The following is a 25,988-nucleotide window of genomic DNA, read 5'->3' as shown; positions in this document are numbered from 1 at the left end:
GAGAGAGAGAGAGAGAGAGACCGTCTAAAAACAACACGAGCGATGTCTTGCTCTCTCTCCCTCGCACATATTAATCAATTAATATTGATTAATATGCTCTCTCTCTCTCTGCCCTGTCAAAACCTTGACTCTATGATGGTTAAGCTGTGCAATTAATCCGCAAATCACATTCATCAAGGGCCGGGGAGCAGCCCATACTGGCCCGTACATTTAATGAATAACAAACTATGACAACCTATGACAACTATGACAACCTACATCGCACATCCTGGGATGTGACTATCGTGGATTCGTACATCGCGATATCGATGCTTAAACGACACATCGTGCAGCCCTAACTGCAATACTATACTGATATGATATGACTGTAATTAAAATATGTGGGTGTGAGGCCACATTCAGTTGCAATGTGAACCTACACTAGCCTACATTTCTTTCCCAACAAATGAGAGCGAGATTAGTGAACATTGGTCACCTGCAGTGTTAATTTTGTTGACTAAATATTTTCGTCATTATTTTCGTCACAAATATATTTTTGCGGACGAAAACTAAACGAAAACTAAAATAGAAGGTACTGATGGAGACTAAAACTACGACTAAATTGATTGACATTATCGTCAACGAATAAAGGACGAGACGAAAATAAACTGTGACAAAAATCAAATCAGCAGACGGGAGAGATGCGAGGAATGAACAAAAGAACCGGCAAAACATAACAGGTGAGACTGCATGAGAGAAGAGAACCAATCCGAGCCTTACTTATTGAGACGTGAAGCAAAGGTTTTCAGTTTTTAAATGAGCTCCCGGGAAGACGGCATTCGAAGAGGTGATGTCTAAAAGAGCGACAAAATGTCCACAGCTCACTTCACGTTTGACGACGAACAAAACAAAACAAAGCGTAAAGCACGCGGAGCGCTCATTCATGGCAAGAACACAACCAATTTGAAAAGACATTTACAGACGAGCCACACGGACATTTTCTCAAATGTAATTTCACAACGATGTTCTTTTGTTTATTGAGCTAAGCAAAATTGGAAGACTGCAGTGCGTAGATGTTGTAGCATTAAATATTACGAACTGAAAAGTACTGTAAAATAGCCCCTTCTTCAAGTTAGATGAGAGCACAATACTAATACGTAATATCATGATAAATACATTTGATTAATACTAATGTTTAGTCTATTTTATAATGTTCTACTTGTTGACAATATCACAAATATTTCTATATTAGTCATGTGAAACATGAATGTTCACATCCTATCATTATACATACAAATCTAGCAATATTGTAGTATTTAAAACATACAATATTGCTAGACAAATGAATACCTTATAAAATCTTGTTCCTTTTTTTTTATCCACCTAGCTGCCAACTTATTAAATATTTACTTTAAATGTATGCACTTATTGTTCAGCTCAGCTGTAAGCTTTAAGGTCCTGGACCTAACTTTATTTTTCTTTTATTGATGGTCAATTGGCAGCTAGTTATTGTTTACATTATCATGACAGTGTTTGTTGCTGCATAAAAGCTTTTGAGATTTTGTGTTGAAATAAAGTTGAATTTGTGTTTTATATATTTTGGTTAAGTTTGTTTCCTATACCAGCTGTAAAAAATTGTCTAGTAAATCGGTTATTGATTTTAGTCTTATTTTAGTCGACTAAAATACCAAGCAATTTTAGTCGACTAAAATACCAAGCAATTTTAGTCGACTAAAATACCAAGCAATTTTAGTCGACTAAAATACCAAGCAATTTTAGTCGACTAAAATAAGACTAAAATTAAAACAAATCAGATGACTAAAACTTGACTAAAACTAAAAAGAATTATAGTCAAAAGACTAAGACTAAAACTAAATTAAAATTTCGTGTCAAAATTAACACTGGTCACCTGATTCATCCGAGGCAGATCTTTGATGCTCTCCTTCTTTGGCTCTTTTTCTTTGGCCCACATTCTCAGATAGTACTTATAGTCCTTCGGCTTCTCCTCTGAAAAACATACGACATTGCCATTAAAGAAGTAACCGGATTAAACAGATTCCTTAATGGAGTCATCAAAAGCAGAGTATTATAACCTTTTCTCTCATCGGTGTCTGCGGCCGCTAATGCATCTCCTGCCTCCTTCAGCTCCTCACCTGTTATGACATTAATGCTGCGTTAATAAACACTGACATCGTCATGCCATTTAGCCATTATCCTTTTAAAAGAGTTCACCATAAATGTTTCGTGACATCAAACCCATGGTTAAAAATGAAAAGAACCCCACAAGATGATATCAGGTAAAAAGTCAGATGGTGAAAAAAGACTGGAAAACACCAGAACCAACAGAGGCGGCAGTTAGTGAAGAAGAAGAAAAAACTTTACTGACAGCATCATCTTACGGCCAAAAACACCAGAGAGCGCACTCGACATGACAGACAGACACAAACCTGAGGTCACTTCCTGTGCCAGGAAGTCCATATGAGACAGGAAGGGAGGATCTGATCAGATGAGAAAGAGAGAGAGAGACAGAGAGAGAAGGAGAGAAAGAAAGAAAGTGTTAAGAGTTAAAAGAGAAAATGGGGGGGGGGGGGGAGACATCAAATGAGGAAAATAAAGAGTGAAGAAGATTAATAATTAGTTATCAGCCAGTAAGCCTGGACCAAACCATCCTCAGGCACACGCAGGGAGATCACAGAAGTTCAATACAAATAAACAGAAAACTAAAAGAAAGTATTAATAACAGTTCAATATGTCCGGATTTGTTTGGAATTAATTGAATATTCTCTCATATACTGCTGAAGGAGTTCAAAACAAGTGAAGCTCTATCAGTAGTGCTGTAATTCAGCCCTCCAAAGCATGTTGTTGTTTAGGTAGTAAAGGTGTCTCATTCATGTACCCTGTGGCATGTCATCGTCAGTGAAGAACTGCGCGGCCTCCAGCGCTGACTCTGCCTCTTCTGGACACAATGCTTCAGAGAGAGAGACGAGAACCAAGAAATAAACGCATATATCAGTGATGTGCTGTAGCACACCCTCTTCACAAACAGACAAAAATAAACATCTTGGTCTAATCTTCTCTACAATCTTCCTAACACACACAATCCAAAACAACAGAACGGCCACTTTCTCACTTTGATAAACCTCACACACACACACACACACACACACACACACATTCACAGAGTGTTTGCTGAGAGTAGCGATTTGGTTTCCTCACAATATGCTCATGTCTGCTGTTCACTAATGTCGCTCACACACACAGTTCCTTCATACTAATGAAAACACTAACAGTGTTCCTCAGAAAACTACTTCGTATTTCTCTTTCTGCTTACACGGTTCCTCTCTTTCCATGGCCTGTTTAGTAAAGTCTCTGTGACCGTGAACATACCAGGAGGCAGGTGAAGTCTGTAGAGGAGTTTGAGTTTTTCCGTCATATCTCCATGACACATTCCACCTGAGAGACGAAAACAAACCAAAAACTGTTATGATGATGATGTTGAGAAGCTTAGAACTGTTATTTCTTTCCTTGAAGTTGTTGTTACACAATACATGCAGACTAACTTAAATTATCCCTCAATAATTCAACCTTCTTTTTTCTATAAGTATATTTCTAATATACCATTTCCACCAAAAAGTGTTGCAAAGTAGATTCAAGATGTTTAATATAAGTATAATATAATTTAAATAAATTTTTGACTCTTTGTAACCATATGAACAGAACGCTATTACAACATTTTCATTCACACGCACCAATATAACAATAAATGCATAATAATAAACAGCAATATTTATATTTACCAAAACATAACACACACTATCGTTCAAAATTTAGGTATCAGTCCGTTTTCATCTTTTTTTTTTTTTTTTTGAGAAATTGATACTATTATTTAGCAAAAGTAAATAGCAATGCATTAAAGTGACCATTAAGACATTTATGTTACAAAATGTTGATTCTTCTAATTAGAATAAATACTGTTCTTTTGAATACTGAATTTATGTTTATTTTAATAATCCTGAAAAAAAAGTGTCTTGAGAAGCAAATCATCATATTCAAATGATTTCTGAAGGATCATGTGACACTGAAGACTGGAGTATATCATATAATCATATAATAATTGCTGTTAATAATGTTCATCATCTGGTTGACTACGTCTTGTATTAATTTTTCTGAAAAATTCATATGCACATAAACTGACAATCACCACTTATAAACTACTACTAAATATTGTAGAAACGTAATTTTCTGTAAAGTTGCTTTGCAATGATTTGTATCGTAAATAGCATAATACAAAAAAACTTGAATTGAATTAAACAGAATTGAGTAATGATGCTGAAAATTCAGCTTTGGTCACTAGAATAAAGCACATCTTATCATATATTCAAGTAAAAAAAATATTATTTTAAATTTTAACAATGTTTCACAGAACAGTGACATCGTAATTGAACTTTACCACACAGAACGCTTTCAGTATTGAGTGTGTGATGCAAAAAAATGTCTTTACTTCCCAGTGACCCATTTCCGTGGTTGAACTGAACCCTATGAAGAGGCTTTTGAGGTCTCCGACTGCTGGGCTCTTATCTGAAGCTGTAACAGCTTTCACATGACTCAAACTCTGACTCGATCGGTCTACAAGCTGTGGTGTAGATGCATCCACTCACTGAGTCCGGTGACAAACTCTTTGAAGTTGATGAGAGAGTCTTTGTTTTGGTCGAGCAGGCGGAAGAGTCGCCCGGAGAGTGTGTTGGTGTGAAGGCCACAGCTCCAGGGCGCCAGAGCGGAGAAGAGCTGAGTGAACTGGCCGCTGTCGATGCGATACTGCTCCAGATACGGCAGACTCGGGTCGTGCCGCTCCGCCGCGGTGCTGCTCGCTCCCCAGTAACAACTCATGATGTGCTTCGCCTGGAACAGACACAGAAATACCCTAGCATTCACACAATTTCACAAACTATATCTAGAGATGCATGGCATGACAGTAGTTACTGAAGACATATACGACAAAATCATACATCTTTACAATCATCCAATTAGACTGCTTCAAGAAAATCACCAAATGAAAAGCACCTTTCTGTAAAATATTTAACCACTGGTTCATTAAAAATAAGCATTACCACATGGATATTTAATATTTAGACAATTTTAATTACATTTCCATCTTTATAGATAGATAGATAAATAAAATAAAATAAAATAACAAATAAATATAAAAAACTAAAAACTAAAATATGTAATAATAACAACAATAATAATAATAATAAATAATAATACAGTATTTAATATTAATAAATACATATATAATAAAAATACTTAAATACTTTAAAAAAACAAACTAAATAAACAAAAAAAAAATTATGCATTTATCTTACCTTAAAAAGAACATACAATTCTTCCAACTCCTCAATACTGAAAGCGGACTCGGTCATGATCGATCTAACCTAAATATTACACAATAAAGCGTAAATGATCACGTGCAGAGATTTAGAATTGTGAAATAAGTAGGGATGCACCAAAATGAAAATTCTTGCCTCAAGCTGAACAAATTGACCCACTGGGCCAAAGGGCGATAACCGAACATGGTTTTTTGAGTTTTTCCCTCATGTATTTTGGCATAAAAATAAATAGCCAAAATGTGCTTTTTACTGTTTTATCTTGCTTTTCAAAGAAAAAAATCAATTACAAAACAACAATTTAAAAAACATTTAACACTGAACATTTTTAACATTCTAGCAGATATTATACCAAGAAAGCACAATTAAACTTAAAATTATTAAATTAGTAAAATAATGTTTTTTGGCCATCAGACCCCCATCTTGAATCAGGCATGTATTTATTTTTTTATTTTTTTTTACTGTACAATTAAAAGCAGCCTTCTTTTAAAGCATTAGAAAATATAACAGATCCCAGTTGAACACTACGTGTGAATGTTATAATAAATGTATTAACAGATCTATTGTAACGATTATTATCATTATCTTCTTTTTATTTTATTCTACAGAAATTACAATAACAGTAAAATTACAATACTAACATTTATGAATGTTGATGGAGTTTCCCAACTTTCCATGCTTTTCCCCAACTTTTATTTTGGCAGAAACACGCAGGAAGACCTCAGTGCTTCTTTTTGTTGACAACAGCAGATTTATAAATGAGTGCCTAAAACACCCTTAGCTGTTATAAATTCACTGTAAACCACGGCTTCACAGGGCTTATTGCTTTTATAAAATGGTTATTCCATATATGTAGCAAATAAAGTGTAATGATATAAATAAAAAACAGTATTCTTCCACCAAACAATGTAGCTCCTCAGAAACCGTTTTTGGTTCCAAAAAAGTGGTTGCCGAGCTACACACAGAAGTAAACAAAGGTGAATATTTGTAGTGTAATTTACAACATCTTGGAACGAGACTCAGCCAATCAGAATCAAGGAGCGGAGCAATCCGTTTTATAAAACTGATTTTTGCATCTTTCTCAGATAGTTTTAAATATTTCCACACTGCAGAAATGTGTGCAGCATTATAAAGAGTGTGCACCTCTCACTCTGCGCTGGCTGCTATTTGATCAAATCACGTCATTGTTCGGTACTTTCACGTATTCTGCCTTAATCTCAGTTGCCGTACATTCAGTGCATCCCTAGAAATAGGACCTTGATGAACACACACTTACCACACTCCTCTTGGCTGTGTCTTCTAGTGACTGTATGACCTTTAACCTTTGTTTGAACCTCATCTGCTCGATGACATCAGCACGCAAGCTACCAAATTTCTACAATTAGATAAAAACAATGTACGCAGTTAAAAAGGACCATACTGGCATTGGTGCTCCTCTAGGTCCCTCTTGCTCCGCCTCCTCACCTCATAGGACGCTTTAATGAGCTCAAAGACATCGATCTCAGGTGGAGGGTTGTTGCCACTGGTCAACAGGGCATGAAGGTGGGGAATAGGTGAAGAAACGGTCTGCTTATTTACAACATTATCCAAATATCTGAAGGATCGAGAAACAGATATTAGAGTGCAAACCTTATTTAGTGCATCTTCACATAGCTTGGACAGTAGAATATGGAGCCAAAAGAGTATCAATAAAGATAAATGCACACACTACATTCACATATGCACACACAGGATACACAAATGCGCACAAAATTCACAAATGCACACACAAAATTTAAAAAGCACAGAAGATTCACAAATGCATATACAATTCAGAAATGCACACAAAATCCAGAAATACACACACAATTCAGAAATGCAAACAACATTTACAAATGCACTCAAGATTCACAAATGCACAGGACAAGATTCAGAAATGTATTTCTGATGCACACACACATATATATTGATTTACAAACTGCTTGCGGTCTGTGAACTTCACTGCATTTGTGTGTGAGACTTGGCTCGACACACAAATGCCTTTTTTTACACAGGGAATGATCTGCAACCAATCAGATATCTCCCTTGTTTGAGCCAATCACAAGAATGCACCCCACGTGGGGGATTGTTTACTTATAAGCCAATCAGCGAACGACTCACTTTCCTCAGCGAACAACTCGCTTTCTTCACGCAGCGAATGACTCACTTACCTCATGCAGCCGGACACCCACTTTGGGTGTCAATTCGCATACTATCCATCCTAAATAGTATGCGAAACTAGAATTAGTACATCCCAAATCATAGTATGTTGAAAAGAGTATTCCAAAGATACCCGGATGGTCTACTATTTCCGGTTCAGATCAATGCACACTCTAAGTGCTAATATTGCCCACAACCCATTGCGTACGGGAGGGAGGAGTTTTGCGATGGCTTTGCGGTGATGTAAACATGGCAGCCGGGTGCAGCAGCGGAGATGCGCCCTCAGCTTTTAAGTGTAAGAATTCAAATGTTTAACCCTAATTAAAGTTATATTTTATTTCGTTACACACATTGCACATGAACGTCAGAACCAGTTGCCTCACAAACGACCTGCGTTTGGTTCTACGATGACGCAGCCCTGCTTCTTCACTTCTCAACTTGGTAGAAGAACACATTGTAAAATGTATTGTGAAAAAAAACAATGAGAAAAAAAAGATGGGAATAGTAAATAAAATTTTACTGGACATAAAGAATGAATGAAACTTTAACAGTTGTGGTGTGCATAACTAGGCAAACACGTTGTCGTTCACGTTGCATGACGTCATCGAAGTATGTCCCAGAACGTGCATACTCTTTTGCTACACACTCAAAAGTATGTACTTTTTACTCACAAAAAAAGTACATACTTTTAGGTCGTAGTATAAGTAGGCGAATTGGGACTCAGCATCACTTTCCGCAGCCGGAGAGTCACTTTCCTCTTGCAGCGAACGACTCACTTTCCTCATCGAACGATTCACTCTCCTCACGAGTCACGCAGCGAACGACTCAATTTCCTCACGCAGCGAGCGACTCACTTTCCTCAGCGAACGATTCACTTTCCTCACCCAGCAAAGTTGAACGAACTATTCCCTTTCCTCACGCAGCGATCAACTCACTTTGCGCAGCCGGAGAGTCACTTTCCTCTCGCAGCAGACCACTGACTCTCTCTTAGGGATGTAGGGACCGAATATTATAATTAAAGTGACTTCTATATTGCATCCAAAAGAATATTTAGATATATTTAAATATTTAAAAAGGTGTAAAAATTTTTTTTTTACTTTCATTAAAATATTTCAATAAAATGAAATAATTGCCTATTGCAAATTTATGAATCCATGGCTAACTTTTTTTCTGCAGTCACAGTCTGGGCTATATGTATTGAGACATTTTTAAATTTATATTTTGTAAAAAAAATAATAAAAAATAAACCTGAATTGTAATCTAAACATCTGTATTTTCATACAATTTCATAAATAAGTAGGCTATAATATGCCACACCACAGGTATATCGCGCTGTGTGAACGCGTTCATGTGATTGGCTTATAAGTAAACAATCCCCCACGTGGGGTGCGTTCTTGTGATTGGCTAAAAGAAGGGAGATATCTGATTGGTTGCTGATCATTCCCTGTTTAAAAAAAAAAGGCATTTGTGTGTCGAGCAATGCAGTGAAGTTCACAGACCGCAAGCAGTTTGTAAATCAAGATATTTAGGGGTGTCACGATTTCGATTTTAAATCGAAATCAATCGAAATTAAGTCACAGTCTCAAACTTTGAATTAAAAAATGGAATCGTAGATGCTGCCACGCCCCCATGTTGTATGACGGCAAATCAATGACAAAAATAACAGAGCATACAACTGATGCTGGCGCGCGTGCTATATGGCTTCCCCTTTTCCTAAAGTCAGTATTCGACGCCTGTTAGAAAATGATTAATAATTCACTTGACTTGACCCATGACTTCATCAGTGGACCAGATACATGTGAGTAATCATTTCTTTTGCTTGTTTAATTTATTTTTGTCTATATATATATATATATATATATATATATATATATATATATATATATATATATATATATATATAAATCTAAATGAATGACAGTGAAGTGTTTAACAAGTGTTTTATCTTTAATCTTTTAAATAGATACATCGTAATATTTGAAGGTTAGTTTAGTCATTTTTATTGTTTTTGTTTGTTTTGTTGTGAACTTGAATGTCATCTTTTGTGAAGAAGACTGCACTTACAAAGGAGAAACTGGATGGCAGTTTATTTTAAGTTTTCAATTGACTAAAGATATAAGTTATTGTTACATTATGTTGTTAATAAAAGTTTTAAATTTGACAATGTAGTGTGGTACATTGCAAACAAAGGTCAGATATTATATTGCATAAAAGTCTAGTTTGAAAAATGACAATCTGTGCTTTAAAAAGAATAAATGTAAAAATCGAGAATCGAATCCAACCGTGAGCTTAGAATCGAAAATGCAATTGAATCGAGGATTTGGAGAATCGTGACACCCCTAAGATATATGTGTGTGTGCATCAGAAATACATTTCTGAATCTTGTTCTGTGCATTTGTGAATCTTGAGTGCATTTGTAAATGTTGTTTGCATTTCTGAATTGTGTGTGTATTTCTGAATTTTGTGTGCATTTCTGAATTTTGTATGCATTTGTGAATCTTCTGTGCTTTTTAAATTTTGTGTGTGCATTTGTAAATTTTGTGCACATATGTGTATCCTGTGTGTGTATTTATGAATCATGTGTGTCAGTGTTAATTTCGTTGACTAAATATTTTCTAATGAAACGAAAACTAAAAAAGAAGGCACTGATGGAGACTAAAACTATGACTAAATTGATTGACATTATCGTCAACGAATAAAGGACGAGACGAAAATAGACTGTGACGAAAATCAAATCAGCAGACGAGAGAGATGCGAGGAATGAACAAAAGAACCAGCAAAAGAACCAGCAAAACGGAACAGGCGAGACTGCATGAGAGAAGAGAACCAATCCGAGCCTGACTTATTGAGAAGTGAAGCGAAGGTTTTCAGTTTTTAAATGAGCTCCCGGGAAGACGGCATTCGAAGAGGTGATGTCTAAAAGAGCGACAAAATGTCCACAGCTCACTTCACGTTTGACGACGAACAAAACAAAACAAAGTGTAAAGCACGCGGAGCGCTCATTCGTGGCAAGAACACAACCAATTTGAAAAGACATTTACAGACGAGCCACACGGACATTTTCTCAAATGTAATTTCACAACGATGTTCTTTTGTTTATTGAGCTAAGCAAAATTGGAAGACTGCAGTGCGTAGATGTTGTAGCATTAAATATTACGAACTGAAAAGTACTGTAAAATAGCCCCTTCTTCAAGTTAGATGAGAGCACAATACTAATACATAATATTATGATACATACATTTGATTAATACTAATGTTTAGTGTATTTTATAATGTTCTACTTGTTGACAATATCACAAATATTTCTATATTAGTCATGGGAAACATGAATGTTCACATCCTATCATTATACATACTAATCTAACAATATTGTAGTATTTAAAACATACAATATTGCTAGACAAATGAATACCTTATAAAATCTCGTTACTTTTTTTATCCACCCAACTTATTAAATATTTACTTTAAATGTATGCACTTATTGTTCAGCTCAGCTGTAAGCTTTAAGGTCCTGGACCTAACGTTATTTTTCTTTTATTGATGGTCAATTGGCAGCTAGTTATTGTTTACATTATCATGACAGTGTTTGTTGCTGCATAAAAGCTTTTGAATCGAAATAAAGACACAGTTGTGTTGAAATAAAGTTGAATTTGTGTTTTATATATTTTGGTTAAGTTTGTTTCCTATACCAGATGTAAAAAATTGTCTAGTAAATCTGTTATTGATTTTAGTCTTATTTTAGTCGACTAAAATACCAAGCAATTTTAGTCGACTAAAATAAGACTAAAATTAAAACAAATCAGATGACTAAAACTTGACTAAAACTAAAATGAATTATAGTCAAAAGACTAAGACTAAAACTAAATTAAAATTTTGTGTCAAAATTAACACTGATGTGTGTGCATGTATGAATCCTGTGTGTGCATATGTGAATGTAGTGTGTGCATTTATCTTTATTGATACTCTTTTGGCTCCATATTAGAAAGGGGATCAGAAATCTTAAACATGCAAAGCCTAAAGTCATATCTGACCCATTAAGGTTTTATGGCTCAGTATGATATAGAGGGAATATGTAGAAAAAAAAAACAGCTCAGTCTTATTCACAGACCCAAAATTAGCAAAATAAATACTGAAATTGCATATACTGATATTTATGCGACCAAAAAGTAAGATGCATTTCTGATGCTTGTAATGTAAATCAATGAGATCTTTATAACAGATAAATGATATAAATATCAGTCATCACTCAATATCTACAATAATGTGTCTTAGTAAGATGCTTAGTCTGATGATCAAAACATAATACAAAGCAATACAATGATGACAGAGATGAACAAATAAACTTTTCCCGAAAGCCTGATGATTATATCGGATACTCACTTTTTTAATATATTTTTTAATGATGTTTGGATAATAAAGTAAAGCTATATTTCTTCAGTCCGGTAAATGTTCTAAACTTAACTATCAATGAGATTATAGAAGGCATGTAGTATTGTAGATTGTGTGTATAAGTGTTTTTGTCAGCAAGGTTTTGATCATTTGAAGACTTTATTTGTGTATCAAAGATCATACAATTGGTTTTGTAGGGTTAAAACTGAATCTAAAAGAAGAACTGATTTATGCAAATGTCATCTAATAACTCAAAACTGTTATATGAATATTGGCATTATATTGCATTCACTCTTTAGTCGTCTTGAAAACAGTGAATTATATGAAGTTGTATTAGCCACACTCACCTGCCCAGAATAGTCATGGCCTCTCCCTCATCTGAACAGGACAGGAGCTGATCCATGTTTGCATGTAGCACAGCTAATGCCACCTAGAGAAGAGTGACGGACACTTGTTACTCATATGGCGATCAAATCAATCAAATCACACATGCATCATGTTGATCAGCAACTGCATGCAATGTAAGATGACATACAGGTCTGGCCCAGGCGGGCGCACTTAATAATCACACCAAATTAACATCTACTGCTTGCACGCTGAAAACTTGTGCTGTGAATGTTAAGTGGGCAAAATTGTCCAAATGTTGCATGCATGAAATCCCTCAGAAACTTCATCAGTATGTGACGCAGCATCTGATAATCCACACCTGGAAAATGACTTTAATGCCCTCGTAGAAGAAGCAGTCGACCAGCAGCACCGCACTGTCGAAAGGCATGACGGACAAGAAGAGAGTGAGGAACCAGGACAGAGAGATGGTGGAGATGACACCCAAATCCTGCATGTGCTCATACAACAGCGGCAAACACTCGCGGGTGAGCTCCTCAAACACACCCTGGTCCACCAGCGCTCCTGACACAGATCAGAAAACACCGGTGAGCAGAAAGTCACATCTGACTGGTTACAACTTTCATCGTGTGCTTATATCTGCATGACTGACCTACAACTCTAGTGTTGTAATAGTCAGGCAGCATCCGTTCACACAGCGCCACAAGCAGCCAGAACGCCTCCTCTTCAGTACAATACAACAACAACACGGACGTAACGATGTTCATCGCCTGAAGAGAGAGATGAAGCAAAGCAATGTTAGCCAGCAGCTCTCATATCACTTCTCCACAGACAGACAATGTTCCAGAGCTCTGCTGGTCTCAAACCAGGAAGCACTCAAATCTGAGATTATGCATTTACATAATGCACTTATCATGCACAGATTGCAAAACAACGTCATAAATATGCAAGGAAAAAAAAAAAGTCACACAAAAAAACAAGATTCCTCCCACACACATATATACATACACACAATATACTATATATAAATGTTGTTGTTGTTGTTATTTTTTTGGCTTCTTCTGTCAACAAGACAAGCTTATAGGCCTAAGCAATTCTCGTTGTGATTCTTTTGATTTTATAATATGATTTCAAATCTAGAAATACATCAGACTGGTGTGTGTGTGTGTGTGTGTGTGTGTACCTGGCAGTATCCGATGCTAGGGTTTCTGTAAGCGTAGGCAGTCAGGACACGTCTCAGGGCAGCGATGCCCATCTCGTTCTGGAAGGCGTGATGTTCAGGCATGGAGCGGTGCAGGTCTCTCTCAATCTCTTCAGTCGCTAGAGTATATTTACCAATCGCCTGCTCAACCAAACTGGCATAGTAACCTGTGTGTGTGGCCATCTCGTTCTGGGCACCTGAAAAAAGGGAAATTCTCCATGAGAACCGCAGCGTGTGAGATGTGTAAACATGACGGTCACACACATGCAGAACACACACGTGTGGCCAAGCATACTAATACTCATGTTAACTGTGCACAGTACACTAATGTTCTTTATGCAATGCATACCCAAATGATGTAATGCATTTGCCAAAATATGCAGGATATAAATAAAAAACAAAATATGAATACAAATGTGCAGGATATATTTTTTTTAATTTTGGTGACCTGCAAGGGACTGCAGATGAAAATATGCATGGTCCCTTCCGAATAAATAAATACACTTACAATGTGACAAATGAATCTGAACAAACTCAAATTTTATAAAAAAAAAAAGAACCAACAAACAAAACAACCATGTGACTGGACTGTAGTACCAGTTTTGTGACTGATAGTTAAAAAAATAGATATAGATTTTTTTCTTAATTGAAATAAAAAAATGAAATAAAATAAAGTTACAAAAAGGTAGACAAAAATAGTTTAAAGAAATACTGCCACGACAACTAAATAAAATTTTATAAATTTGAGTTGAAATTACTAAAACAGTTAAAAGAAATAGTTGTTTATTGAAATAACTTTTAAATGTATATATTTTTTAACTAATATTAACCTTAAAAAATTATTAAAATGGAAATTTTAAGTCAAAATATAGAAATAAAAACTGTATATATGTAATACCTCTGTGATCTGATAAAAAAAAAAAAATTCTAAAATCATCTAACGCATTTTACAAATAAGTAAAATTACCAATATGTGAACCTTGCCAATAAAACATCTTAAAAACGACTGAATACAAAATATTAATAAAAATTGTAATTGCATAAAACTAGGGGTGACCATACATCCTCTTTTTCCTGGACATGTCCTCTTTTTGAACCTAAAAAAAATGTGTCCGGCCAGGATTTCCAAATTGGCCTAAATGCCCGGGATTTGGCTTTTTCTTTCTTTTTCTTTTCTCACTGTTCACTTTCACTTTGGATTCTGCCTTCAAGATCCTCTGTGAAAAAGAAGATCAGATATTTGTTAATGAGCTCAGGATCTTTTGAGCACCAAATCCTCCAGCATGGTCTGTCAGTCACCTCTCCTCTCAACACCCGATCAGCCAGATCTGACGCCTGCAGCTCGTGTTTGATGCTGGGTTGTCAAGTCTGTGTTTTTTTTTTTTTTTTTTGGTATGGTATAGGTTAGTATAAAACTGTGCTAAATTTTAAGTTTTGTGAAGGAGGGCCACTGGTAGGAAGCTTTTTAGCTGCGTTTATGATCAATGCGTTATCTGCGTTTATGAACAGTGACTGTAAAATATGTATATTAGGTATGGAAATTACATATTTTGAGTTTTGATAATTGAGATTGCACTACTTTGAGTGCTTTCCACATTACTTTAAATCACCAACCAGCCACTCCCCGGCCCTCCACCCTTCTCGTCCTCTTTTTGAAAAACTAAAATATGGTCACCCAAGTAAAACACTTTGTACCAAACTACTGTTTGAAAATGACTGTTGTGCATTGCATACACTTTTTAAAACACAAATCTTTAAGCAGTATGCATAATGTACTGTGCTGATTGCAGTATACTAGTATTCCAATCCAAGCATGCACACTTTGATTCGTTGCAGTTGGACTCATTACCTGAGAACAGCAGCCACAGTTCTCCTCGCAGACTCTCTGGTATCCCGTTCAGAACCAGCTCTCTGGTCTTAGATGTGCGGTACATACACACTCCCCGGCCAAACTCAAAGAAATGGATGTTCCATGATTCTTCTTTCATCTTCTCTCTCGTCTGTTCAAAATACAACCAATGAAACACCAAACTACTGATGTCATACATAGTAGTGATAGATTAAAGGGCATTTTCTGTTCGTTCAATAGTTTGGAGATTTGTTATATTATTGATATGTTATTATAGTTTTGTTATTGTTTCAGTTTTCACTTTAATTTCAGTTAAAATGTTAGCAATTTTCTTTTTTTTATATATATATATATATTTTTTTGTGTGTGAAAATTGTATTTACTCTTTTCAGTATTTTAATTATATCTTTTTTTTAATTAATAATAACTCTTGTTTCTGTCAGAAAGTTCTTGTTTGTTTGTTTTAAAAAAAACTCACTTTTATCCAGCAAGAACACGTTAAATTGCTGCATAGATGTGTAATGATCAGATAGAATGACTTTAAAATCCTTTCATGTATAATTGTTTTAACCACTTCACATGAGGGCTGATGGATGTGAGAGGGGTGTATCTCACCACTTTGGGCCCCAGCTCCTCCGGGACGTCCTGCTGGTAGATTTGCAGTAGGCCCTTCTTGGCTGTGGGCAGACTGGGGCTGTAGTGTTGGTTTTGGGGCATCTCTCCGAGCCCCAGGACAGGAGGGGACGGGGGCAGAGAGGGCGGCGTACTTGGGCTGGGATTCTCCTGGAAGCAATGACAAATTTGGAAACTATGACGAAAAATGCTTGTCAACAAGGTTTTTTCATCTGAGGAAAACGAGTGTTTGGCGAGACAATAATAAGGTCATAAATTAATCATTAACACAATAATTGAGACTACATGAACCTGCAATTTTGTTGATGAAAAAAGATAAGAATAAAATGCAGTTAAAAGCCCTGTTTTAAAAGGTGGAGATGAAACATTTTGACTGACTAAAATTAGACAAAAATTCTCAGACATTTAGTCGATTAAAACTAAAACCAGGACAAGTGACTAAATATTCTAAAAACTAAAAGTTACATTTGACACAGGAATAAGACTAAAGGCCCGTTCACACCAAGCACGATAACTATAAAGACAACGATAAAGATAAAGTTCTTAAAATCGTTCTCAATATTAAAGAATAGCACAGAGTCCACACCACAACTATAACGATAAAGGCACAGAGAAACGATATTGTAGGAATCACTTTCAGAACGATTTTTTTTCCCTGATGAACGATAAAAACATTGCCAACCAATCAGAATCAATCCTGCTGTAATGAGCACGAGAATTTAAAGCAGCAGTCACGCGTCCGCTTCGCATACACATACAATATGGTTCGCTGGTGTGGACTCTAATATCGTTATCTTTATAGTTATCGTTCTTGGTGTGAACGGGCCTTAAGACTAAATTAAAAATATCTGACAAAATTAACACTAGTGGAAACGAGTTACACTACAGTATTTAAGCATGAAAAAGTAAATACTCTAGCTAATAAGTTTACGGTCACTAACACTTTTGTTTTTTCACTAAATTAATACTTTTATTCAGCAAGGATACATTAAACTGATTAAACTTGACAGCAAATACATTTTAGGTAAATCGTTTTATAACAGCTCTCCATTTCAGACAAATGCTGCTTTCAACTTTCTATTTAACAAAGAATCATGAAAAATAAAATCTAACACTGTTTCCACAAAACAGAACTGTTTTCAACATTGATAATAATCAGAAATGTTTCTTGAGCACCCAATTAGAATATCAGAATGATTTCCGAAGGAACATGTGTACATACATTATTTGTAAATCCAGAGAAACTTCAGTTTTAAGTAATGTCTCGTCCCGTTTCATTGTCGCTTATCAATGATGCAATATCTGCGTGGTCAGTTTCCGCTTTTAGAAAGTATGGCAACACACATGGACAAAAACGCTGCTTCACAGTTAAACTAAATCCATCATGGCTGTCGCAAATAAAATGAAACTTAAATGAAATGTGTTGACTGCAGCATTAAATTTAGACCTGCTCGACTGTTGCACCATGATTCTTTTTACAGGTTTTTACAGGTTTTTACACCGTTGCGCGTCATAACCAATCACACATGAGTCTGTTGAGCTTATGAACACAGTGGCCAATCAGAGGCGTACAGATGAGTCATCGCTGAAACACCAGAGTTTCTTTGTTCAATGCACTTGCTTCTGCTCTCTTGTGAATTCTGTCATCATAAATCATCAAGTGCAGATGTACGTATAATGCATGCAGCATGTACGAGATTCATTCATCAAACAGTGCATAGACAGCTTTACTGAGTATAAGAGGAGTTTTTTTAGAGTTCTTAAATGACGTCCCCCATCAATCCACTCTCCTTCATTGTGTCATCGAGCTTTGCCTTTGTTATTGTTTGAAAATGTGACCTCTAGTTAACATATTGTGCCTTTAAATTGTAGTAATATTTAACAATATTACTGTTCTTACTGTATTTTTGACTTCTTGAAAAAATGTTTAATACAATACAATTCTGATCCATTCTTACTCACAGACTGAGTGTTCAGACCACATGGCCTGTCAGGCGTGCGTTGCAGGAAATCAGAGATGCGCTGTACCAGGAAGTCACGGTCTTTGAGGTTGGCAAACAGGAAGGTCATCTTGTTTTTAGTGCTGATCGACAGTGGACTCGGCAAAACACTGCTACTGTCCGCTTTCTCCACTATAGTCACCTACACAGAGAAAATGAGAGCTAGCAAGTGACCGTCAAGCTGTTGTAACTAACTATATGTGTATGTATGTGTGTGTGTTTGGTTGGTTGTTTGTGCTTAACGCTATGCCAGAGAGTTAGCTGAAGAGTTAACTGAATACAAAAAACCTCTCTCACAGGGTTAAACCAGCACAGTCTAATGAAACATGCTTCAGGGACAGTGTGCGTGTGTATGTGCATTCACCTCTCTCAGTGGAATGATAAGTTGACACAGATCTTCCTCTCGACTGGCAAAGCAGATGTAGTTATTAGAAACAAACATCTGACCGATGACATGCATCTTAGCGAACGGCGTCCAGAGCGTACAGCTGGTGTGCCCATCCAAACGCTCATCCTGTGTGAGCCGGAACAGCGCTCTGTACCGCTCGTTCTTCGCACGTGCGTCTAAGTCCCTAAAGCATGTGAAAAGAAGCTCAACTTGTAGTGATGGTAGAAACGGTTTAGCTACTTAAAGTTATTAACCAACATCTATTTACGTAAACAGACCCCTTAAAAAAGTACATTACACAAAATAAAACCACGTTCTGTTTATACAATGAAATTCAAGACTCATCTAAGACCTGGTCAAACATGCACACGTCATCTCTTCAGAGCAGAATCACGTGCTCACCTCTTGAGCGCAGAGACGTTTTTCAGGGTCTTGCAGGGTTTGGGGAGCGAGCGATCGGCGGAGAAGCTCTCGTTGTCCAGCAGCTGTCTCATGGCGATGTTGGCCAGCTGCTCCATCAGTTTGAAGGTCTCGTTGATGTTGAGGAACATGGAGAAGAAGTGCTCGGTGCCGCGCGTGCTCACGCGGATGCTCTCGGGGAAAACCAGCGTGGCGTTCTTGTCCAACTGCGTGACGTCCGTCCACTGCACCACCAGCGAAACTACGGGAACAGGAGAAGATAATAAAGATGAAAAAGATTTAGTAAGGAAGAACAGATTTCATTAAGCATGGTGGAAGAAAAGAAGCATGCAAACACAATTTCACACTAACTAAATAACACACTTAATTTAATAAGAAACAGAGCCCTTTTCACAGAGCATCCAAAATGACGTCATTAAACAGTTCCCCAAAATACTTAATTCTGATTGGTCAGTCTTGACATAATGTATTTGAATAATTTGCTGTAAAGAGACCAATGTCATCCCTGTGCTACTTGTCTCTTGTATGACTACATGATCTTTTTCTTTGCACATTATAAAAAGATTTCGACTCATATAAATTTCATGTGAATATACTTAATTATCTGGAAAGAAGAATGGTGTAACAAAAGCTTTTTAATAATTTCAACTAGGGCTGCACAACTCAATGCTATATAATATCTATTTTTGCTTGTTAATACTATTAAATATAAGCTTTTGTTAAATACATATACAATATATATATATACATATATATATATATATATATACACACACACACACACACACACACACACACACACATTACACACAAATGTGGTCCAAATTTTACATACACTTTACAGTATCTGCAAAATCTTTATTATTTTACAAAAAGATATAATACAAAATGCATGTTGTTTTTATTTTATTACATATGCTACAAAAAGTAAAAAATATAAATACAAACAAGGATTTCTTTTTTTTAACTTGTATAAAAATAAATAAAAAAACACATTAAAAAAATTACGCTTGTTTGTTGTGGTTCTAGTTGCGTTCTATTTTCTTTTGTTGTACAAATTTAGTTCCACAGTACATTTTGAAGTATGCATCAACTATGCGAGTTTCTCACCCTCTTTTCCCAGCAGAAAGGAGTAGAAGCAGAGGTGATTTACGGACAGGTAGATCCAGCCCTGCCGCGGGACTCTGCCCTTCCAGTAGCTGCAGGGGTAATAGTTCACCAGCTTCTCTTCCTCCGGCATTCCGAACAACTTCCTCATCTTCAGCTCGGCTTCACGGAACTTCCCGGGATCCTCGTCTTCCTGAGGTTTGCCACTTTTATTCTCTTCAGCAATGATGCCCTTTAAAGAACAACAAGTTGAAGTTTGGCGTTATTGAGATTTTTCTTTAGGTTTTTGTAAGAAGTATTTTCTGCTTACCAATTCTGGATTAATATTAAAATATTGTTTTTCTTCATTTGCATTTTTTCAGGATTCTTTGATAAATATAAAGTTCAAAACAGCATTTATTTGAAATATATATATATTTTTAATATTATGAAAAGCATTACTGTAACTTTTGATCAATGTAATGTTCCCTTGCTTAAAGGGCTAGTTCACCCAAGAATTTATTTACCCTCGGAGACATGTGAGGGATGTTTTATTACAGATGTGCACACTTTATTTCACGTCTTCTGACCAGCTGACAACAAACACCATCTTACCCCCATTGAAAGGCTTGGAAGAGCAAGGACAATATTTTTATATAACTTTGATTGGATTATTGTGAAAGAGGAAAGTCACATACACCTTGAATGCTTTGATGTTGAGTAGAAGATGGACACATTTTCATTCTCGGGTGAACTAACCCTTGAAAGTATTAATTTAATTTAAAACTTTTGAACAAGTTTTTGTTCAAAACTGCGCTGCTCAGACCGATCGGTGTATTTCATCAAAGTACCGCAAGAGTGATTCAGAAGCACAAGGGGTCGTCTGCTTTCTAAGCTCTTGCGGTATTTTGATGTCAAACACCGATCGGTCTGATGATGAAGATCTGCTTCAAGTCTTCACATGATATGTAAAAATTGATAGCCTGAATCTGGATAAAAGCGTCTGCTAAATGCATGAATTACATTTTTAAATTTTAATTTAATTTAAGTCGAACAAGCCTAATGATTCAATGAACCATTCATAAAGAACCATTTACTTCAGTCCTGAATGAATCCATTTGATGAGCCATTTGAAATCCATGAATGAGCCATTTGAAAGAATCAAATAAATGAATCAATGTCTCGATGACTTAATCATTAAGACATTTACCACCACCTACTGGCAGTTTTAGTTTATTATTATTATATATATATATATATATATATATATATATATATATATATATATATATATATATATTATATTATATTATATTATATTATATTATATTATATATATATATATATATATATATATATATATATATATATATATATATATATATACACACACACACACAGTAGGGACCAAAAGTTTGGAAACATTACTATTTTTTATGTTTTTGAAAGAAGTTTCTTCTGCTCATCAAGCCTGCATTTATTTGATCAAAAATACAGAGAAAAAAAATGTAATATTGTGATATATTATTACAATTTAAAATAATTGTTTTTAAATTTATTATACTTTAAATTATCATTTCTTTCTGTGATGCAAAGCTGAATTTTTAGGATCATTATCACATGATCCTTTAGAAATCATTCTAATATGATGATTCATTATCAAAGTTGGAAACAGTTCTTCTGCTTAATATTTTTTCAGAACATGTGATACTTTTTTAGGATACTTTGATGAATAAAAAGTAAAAATCTAATTTAAATATCAATATTTTGTAATAAAAATATACACTACTGGTCAGTAATTAAATACTAACAAAAAGTGATAGTAAAGAAAATATATTATTAGAATATATATTATTAGAATTTTTATTTTTATTTTAATAATTGCAGTTCTTTTTAAGCTTTTATTCATCAAATATATTAGACAGCAGAACTGTTTCCAACACTCATAATAAATCAGAATATTAGAATTATTTCTAAATGATCATGTGATCGACTGGATGTTACATGTGACACTGAAGGCTGGAGTACTGATGCTGAAAATTCAGCTTTGCATCACAGGAATATTTTTTTTTTTTTTTTAAGTATATTCAAATAGAAAACTATTATTGTAAGTTGTAATAATATTTCACAATATTACTGTTTTTTCTGTATTTTTGATCAAATAAATGCAGGCTTGATGAGCAGAAGAAACTTCTTTCAAAAACATTAAAAATAATAATAGTAATGTTTCCAAACTTTTGCGTGACGGCTTTTCTGTGTCTTTACACACCAGAATCATGCCTGACGCAGCTGGCGTGCTGCTGCTATTACTGTAGGTGACATAGAGGGAGACCGCCAACAGACCAGGACCTTGTCTTCATGACAACAATATCTATACTTCATGTTAAGCAATAATATAAAGCCTACTGATAAAGGACAACATCAACAGTATTGACGGCAAAATAGACTATGTTTGACAGGTGCAATATGCCAGTGTGTCACCGACCTAAGGCTTTCAAATGCATCACGCTAGTGTGAACATTACTACAACTAGAAAAAAACGACCGTAATTCAAACGCAGCTCCCGTCGGCATTTAAACAGACCTTTGCTCTTAATTACGATCGGTCCAACGCAATAACGAAATATGAGCAGGTCTAAACTGTTGATGCTGCACTTTACACTTTGGAAAAGTTATGTATTTATTTTAAATATGAGCAGGCCTACAAGCTGGGATTGGTAATGCTGCACTGTAATCACAGTTATTTATTTATATTTTTCATTATATTTTATTATATGATATTGGTTTGAGACTGAGAGTATTTTATTTAGTGGAGAACTTTGCACCAGTATTTTATTTCTTATCCTTTTTTTATTTTATATACATTTTATTAAAAAGTATTTTAAAAAAAGTGTAAACAAATTGTAAAAAAAAAAAAAAGTTTATAGTAATAAACAACCTGCAGTTTAATGTTTGCATTTCTTTCCCTTACTGTACCGAAAATGAACCGAACCGTGAGTTTAAAACTGAGGTACGCACCGAACCGGGATTTTTGTGTACCGTTACACCCCTAATATATATATATATATATATATATACATATATACAGTTTACTTTGCCTCAAACTCCAGTATGAGTCTCATATTCTATCTCAAAAATTCAAGTACAACCAATATTCCCATTTCTCCCAACTAGCAATAAACAAAAAGCAAGAGAGAGTTCTAATACTTATTCAGAGTAACATTTAGACATAGATTAAGCTATTGTACTATCGCTACTTTAATTAACTATCAGTAAAGATCGTTTTAATCTGTCTCTACTTCTAAATCCAATCTAATCGCACCTGTATTTTGCCCTTGACGAAGGTGGTAATGTCATCGTCGTTGTCAAAGATGGAAAGAGTCTGCAGTAGGTTTGTCTCGAGCCAATCCCAGTGTTCAGTGATCTCCTTACGAGACGAGCCTGAGACACAAACACACACACACACACACACACACACAGACACACACAGACACCAGAATTAATTGTCTCAGAGCCTTTAATATGTCACTCAAATTTAGGGCGTCTTTTTAAAGGTCAGATGAGGTTTACACAGGAGATCCAGCCAATGTGACTCAACACAGCATTCACTCTCCAGATTTCCATCAAATACTTATATAATATATAATATTATAAATCAAGCAAGCGCAGACTAATTAAATATTTTGAAACTAAAACCATGCAGTTGTTGCTTTTACATCATTGCTGGGATGTCTGCATACTAAGCATGCGTGCACATCCATATTTTGAGCACATTTCGGCCCCAGATATCAAATGATGTTCTACAGACTTAAATACGGACCACAAGCAATATTCCAGAAGATCTGTGATTCTCCCGTCTGGTGCAGGATCCTGTACGGAGCCACGCGAGCACTCGAGTCCAACACCACATCCAACGTACCCACCAGCAAACCTGAGAGACAAAGAGAGAGAGAGAGAGAGAGAGAGAGAGAGAGAGAAAAGTTCACAGGTCACATCCACATGTGGTATGAAGACAAACAAGAAAAAAAAACGTCTTAGTCGATAACAGGCGCCAGAGCACAGTAGTTCCTTCAGTTCTCATTGCTGACATGCACACATATTCACCAGATAAACCGTCGAGTGTGAGAGAGGAATGTAAGACATGTAAGACACATCTTGACTTCCTCCGACAGCGGCCACATGATCAGTTAATGTGTGATTCTGACAGAGATATAAACACGAACTGGCTTCTTGTTGTTGGGATGTGTAATGTGTTATGTGTTAAGTATCACACACACATGACATTAACACAAATCACACCAAATGAGAGACTCACTGAAGTATGACAAAACACCCGTATGTTGTAACTTCCTAAAAACAACAGGGCAATGTTCAAGCCTTCTCAACATAATCGAGTTTATAGTGGAGTTCAGGGGTGAATGCAATCATTCTGCCGTCATGTGAGCCACTTGTCTTAAAAAGTGACTGTTTTTGTCTGTTGTTTGTTTTTGTAGTTGCTATGGAAAACGCACATGAACATCTCTCCCAGGCAGGAATAATATAAGATGATAAAGTAATATATTGTCATGACACACAAAACACACAATGTTTATTAATAATATTTTTTTCTACTTTCGTGGTATCTATCTATGTATTAGTGCTGTCACATCGATTAATCGTGATTAATTGTATCAAATATAAAAGTTTGTGTTTACATAACTGTTCATAAATACTGTATTATATGTAAATTTATTTTTGCTGCGATTAATTGATTTGACAACACTATATATATATATATATATATATATATATATATATATATATATATATATATATATATATATACACACACACACACATAGATAGATAGATAGATAGATAGATAGATAGATAGATAGATAGATAGATAGATAGATAGATAGATATACTCATGCGCGCTATTTGTCCATGATATATTAACATACTAATTCAGGGAAATAGTATACAAAAAAAATTACAAAATCAAAGGATGATGGTATCTAAAAGGTAACAGTAAACAGTTATTACAATTGAAGATAAAAAAGGGCAAATCTGCTATCAGTGTGTTTTATATCAGGCACGTAGAAATGTTAAATCATTTTAACCATATGTCACTTATTTATTACTGTTTCTTAAAATTAGAAAGAAATTGCATTAAACCAAACACTTTATAAACCACAAACGTATAAATATACTTAAATGTTACACTTACGGCATATATAAACTATTATCTCATAGATGTGTGACATAAACAGATGACGCAAACACAGTCAGCATCAGTGAAGAGATGCGACCAAAACAAACACACCTACATATTATTCCGTTATTATGATTTAGCAGAAAGTATAAATGTCTTGATAAACTATACTTCATGATGCATGAGTGATGTGTCATATCATACACACGGGCCCTGATCGTTCATATTTAGGGTAACACCTCGCTCGTACCCGTGATGCCTCCTCCGCGCCCGTGTCCCTTCCTCCGCTGCAGGATGAAGTACGGATTCGCCCGCTCGCTCACCCACAGCGCGTTGGCCAGTAACACCTCCTCCGGGGTAATCCACATGGCTTCAGGGGACTCTCACTCTCTAGATGCGGTAAATGTGTGAGTTCTATTCATGCCAGAATGGACGGGACTCAGCTGACGTTGGTCTGCGTGAGCCGCCCAACTCACTGCAGCGAAACCAGCCACCGTGGAGCCAAAATGGCCTCCTGAGCGAGCAGAACTTCAAAATAAAAGTCTTTAGCACCATACAATTTATGATTTATTTTTAATAATTATTTATATTGTGATGCTATATTTTGTTTTTAAGTGTGGTATATATATATATATATTCGACTGACCTTGTGTTCCACAACAGCCAAAAAAATACAGAGATTTGTTATTTATTTATTTTACTGGTTGTTTTCTATCGTTTCTTGTTTAGCAAATAATCAGTTACTCGCTCTCACGGTTGTTTGCGGAAGTTTACAAACTTGAATGTGTAGATTATTATTTTATTTTACTATATTAATTTAATGTGTTTAACGCAATAATAAGATTATATTAAATAAAACGTTTATATAATCAGTTTCGTTCTGCTTTGTACAATGTGTTGTAAACTGTATTGATCGACCTAGATTTCAGTATAAATAAAATAA

At 35.5% G+C, this 25,988-nt stretch overlaps 1 protein-coding gene across 2 annotated transcripts in view; it reads right to left on the bottom strand.

The window, feature by feature from the left end:
- LOC113091901 (TBC1 domain family member 9B-like) overlaps positions 1 to 25,558 on the bottom strand; it is a 29,078-nt gene extending 3,520 nt beyond the window's left edge. The window contains exons 1-22 of one of the 2 annotated variants that reach the window (XM_026257576.1): positions 25,296 to 25,558; positions 23,672 to 23,782; positions 23,174 to 23,292; positions 19,877 to 20,105; positions 18,749 to 19,007; positions 18,323 to 18,530; positions 17,921 to 18,100; positions 15,941 to 16,108; positions 15,326 to 15,476; positions 13,459 to 13,673; positions 12,928 to 13,045; positions 12,637 to 12,839; positions 12,278 to 12,360; positions 6,828 to 6,957; positions 6,640 to 6,738; positions 5,343 to 5,411; positions 4,638 to 4,878; positions 3,367 to 3,432; positions 2,876 to 2,947; positions 2,427 to 2,477; positions 2,073 to 2,132; positions 1,889 to 1,986 (exon numbers count right to left, since the gene is read on the bottom strand). In XM_026257576.1, coding sequence (XP_026113361.1) covers positions 1,889 to 1,986; positions 2,073 to 2,132; positions 2,427 to 2,477; positions 2,876 to 2,947; positions 3,367 to 3,432; positions 4,638 to 4,878; positions 5,343 to 5,411; positions 6,640 to 6,738; positions 6,828 to 6,957; positions 12,278 to 12,360; positions 12,637 to 12,839; positions 12,928 to 13,045; positions 13,459 to 13,673; positions 15,326 to 15,476; positions 15,941 to 16,108; positions 17,921 to 18,100; positions 18,323 to 18,530; positions 18,749 to 19,007; positions 19,877 to 20,105; positions 23,174 to 23,292; positions 23,672 to 23,782; positions 25,296 to 25,413 — 3,048 coding nt within the window. In that variant the 5' untranslated portion in view covers positions 25,414 to 25,558. The remainder of the gene's footprint in view (positions 1 to 1,888; positions 1,987 to 2,072; positions 2,133 to 2,426; positions 2,478 to 2,875; positions 2,948 to 3,366; positions 3,433 to 4,637; positions 4,879 to 5,342; positions 5,412 to 6,639; positions 6,739 to 6,827; positions 6,958 to 12,277; positions 12,361 to 12,636; positions 12,840 to 12,927; positions 13,046 to 13,458; positions 13,674 to 15,325; positions 15,477 to 15,940; positions 16,109 to 17,920; positions 18,101 to 18,322; positions 18,531 to 18,748; positions 19,008 to 19,876; positions 20,106 to 23,173; positions 23,293 to 23,671; positions 23,783 to 25,295) is intronic. The other variant, XM_026257577.1, reaches the window with a different exon arrangement.
- Positions 25,559 to 25,988: the final 430 nt, after the last annotated feature.

Source organism: Carassius auratus, unplaced genomic scaffold (assembly GCF_003368295.1).
Source record: "Carassius auratus strain Wakin unplaced genomic scaffold, ASM336829v1 scaf_tig00214358, whole genome shotgun sequence".
NCBI classification, from domain to species: Eukaryota; Metazoa; Chordata; class Actinopteri; order Cypriniformes; family Cyprinidae; genus Carassius; species Carassius auratus.
The sequence above is the reverse complement of the archived record's forward strand: the minus strand, read 5'-3'. Positions and strand labels throughout refer to the sequence as shown.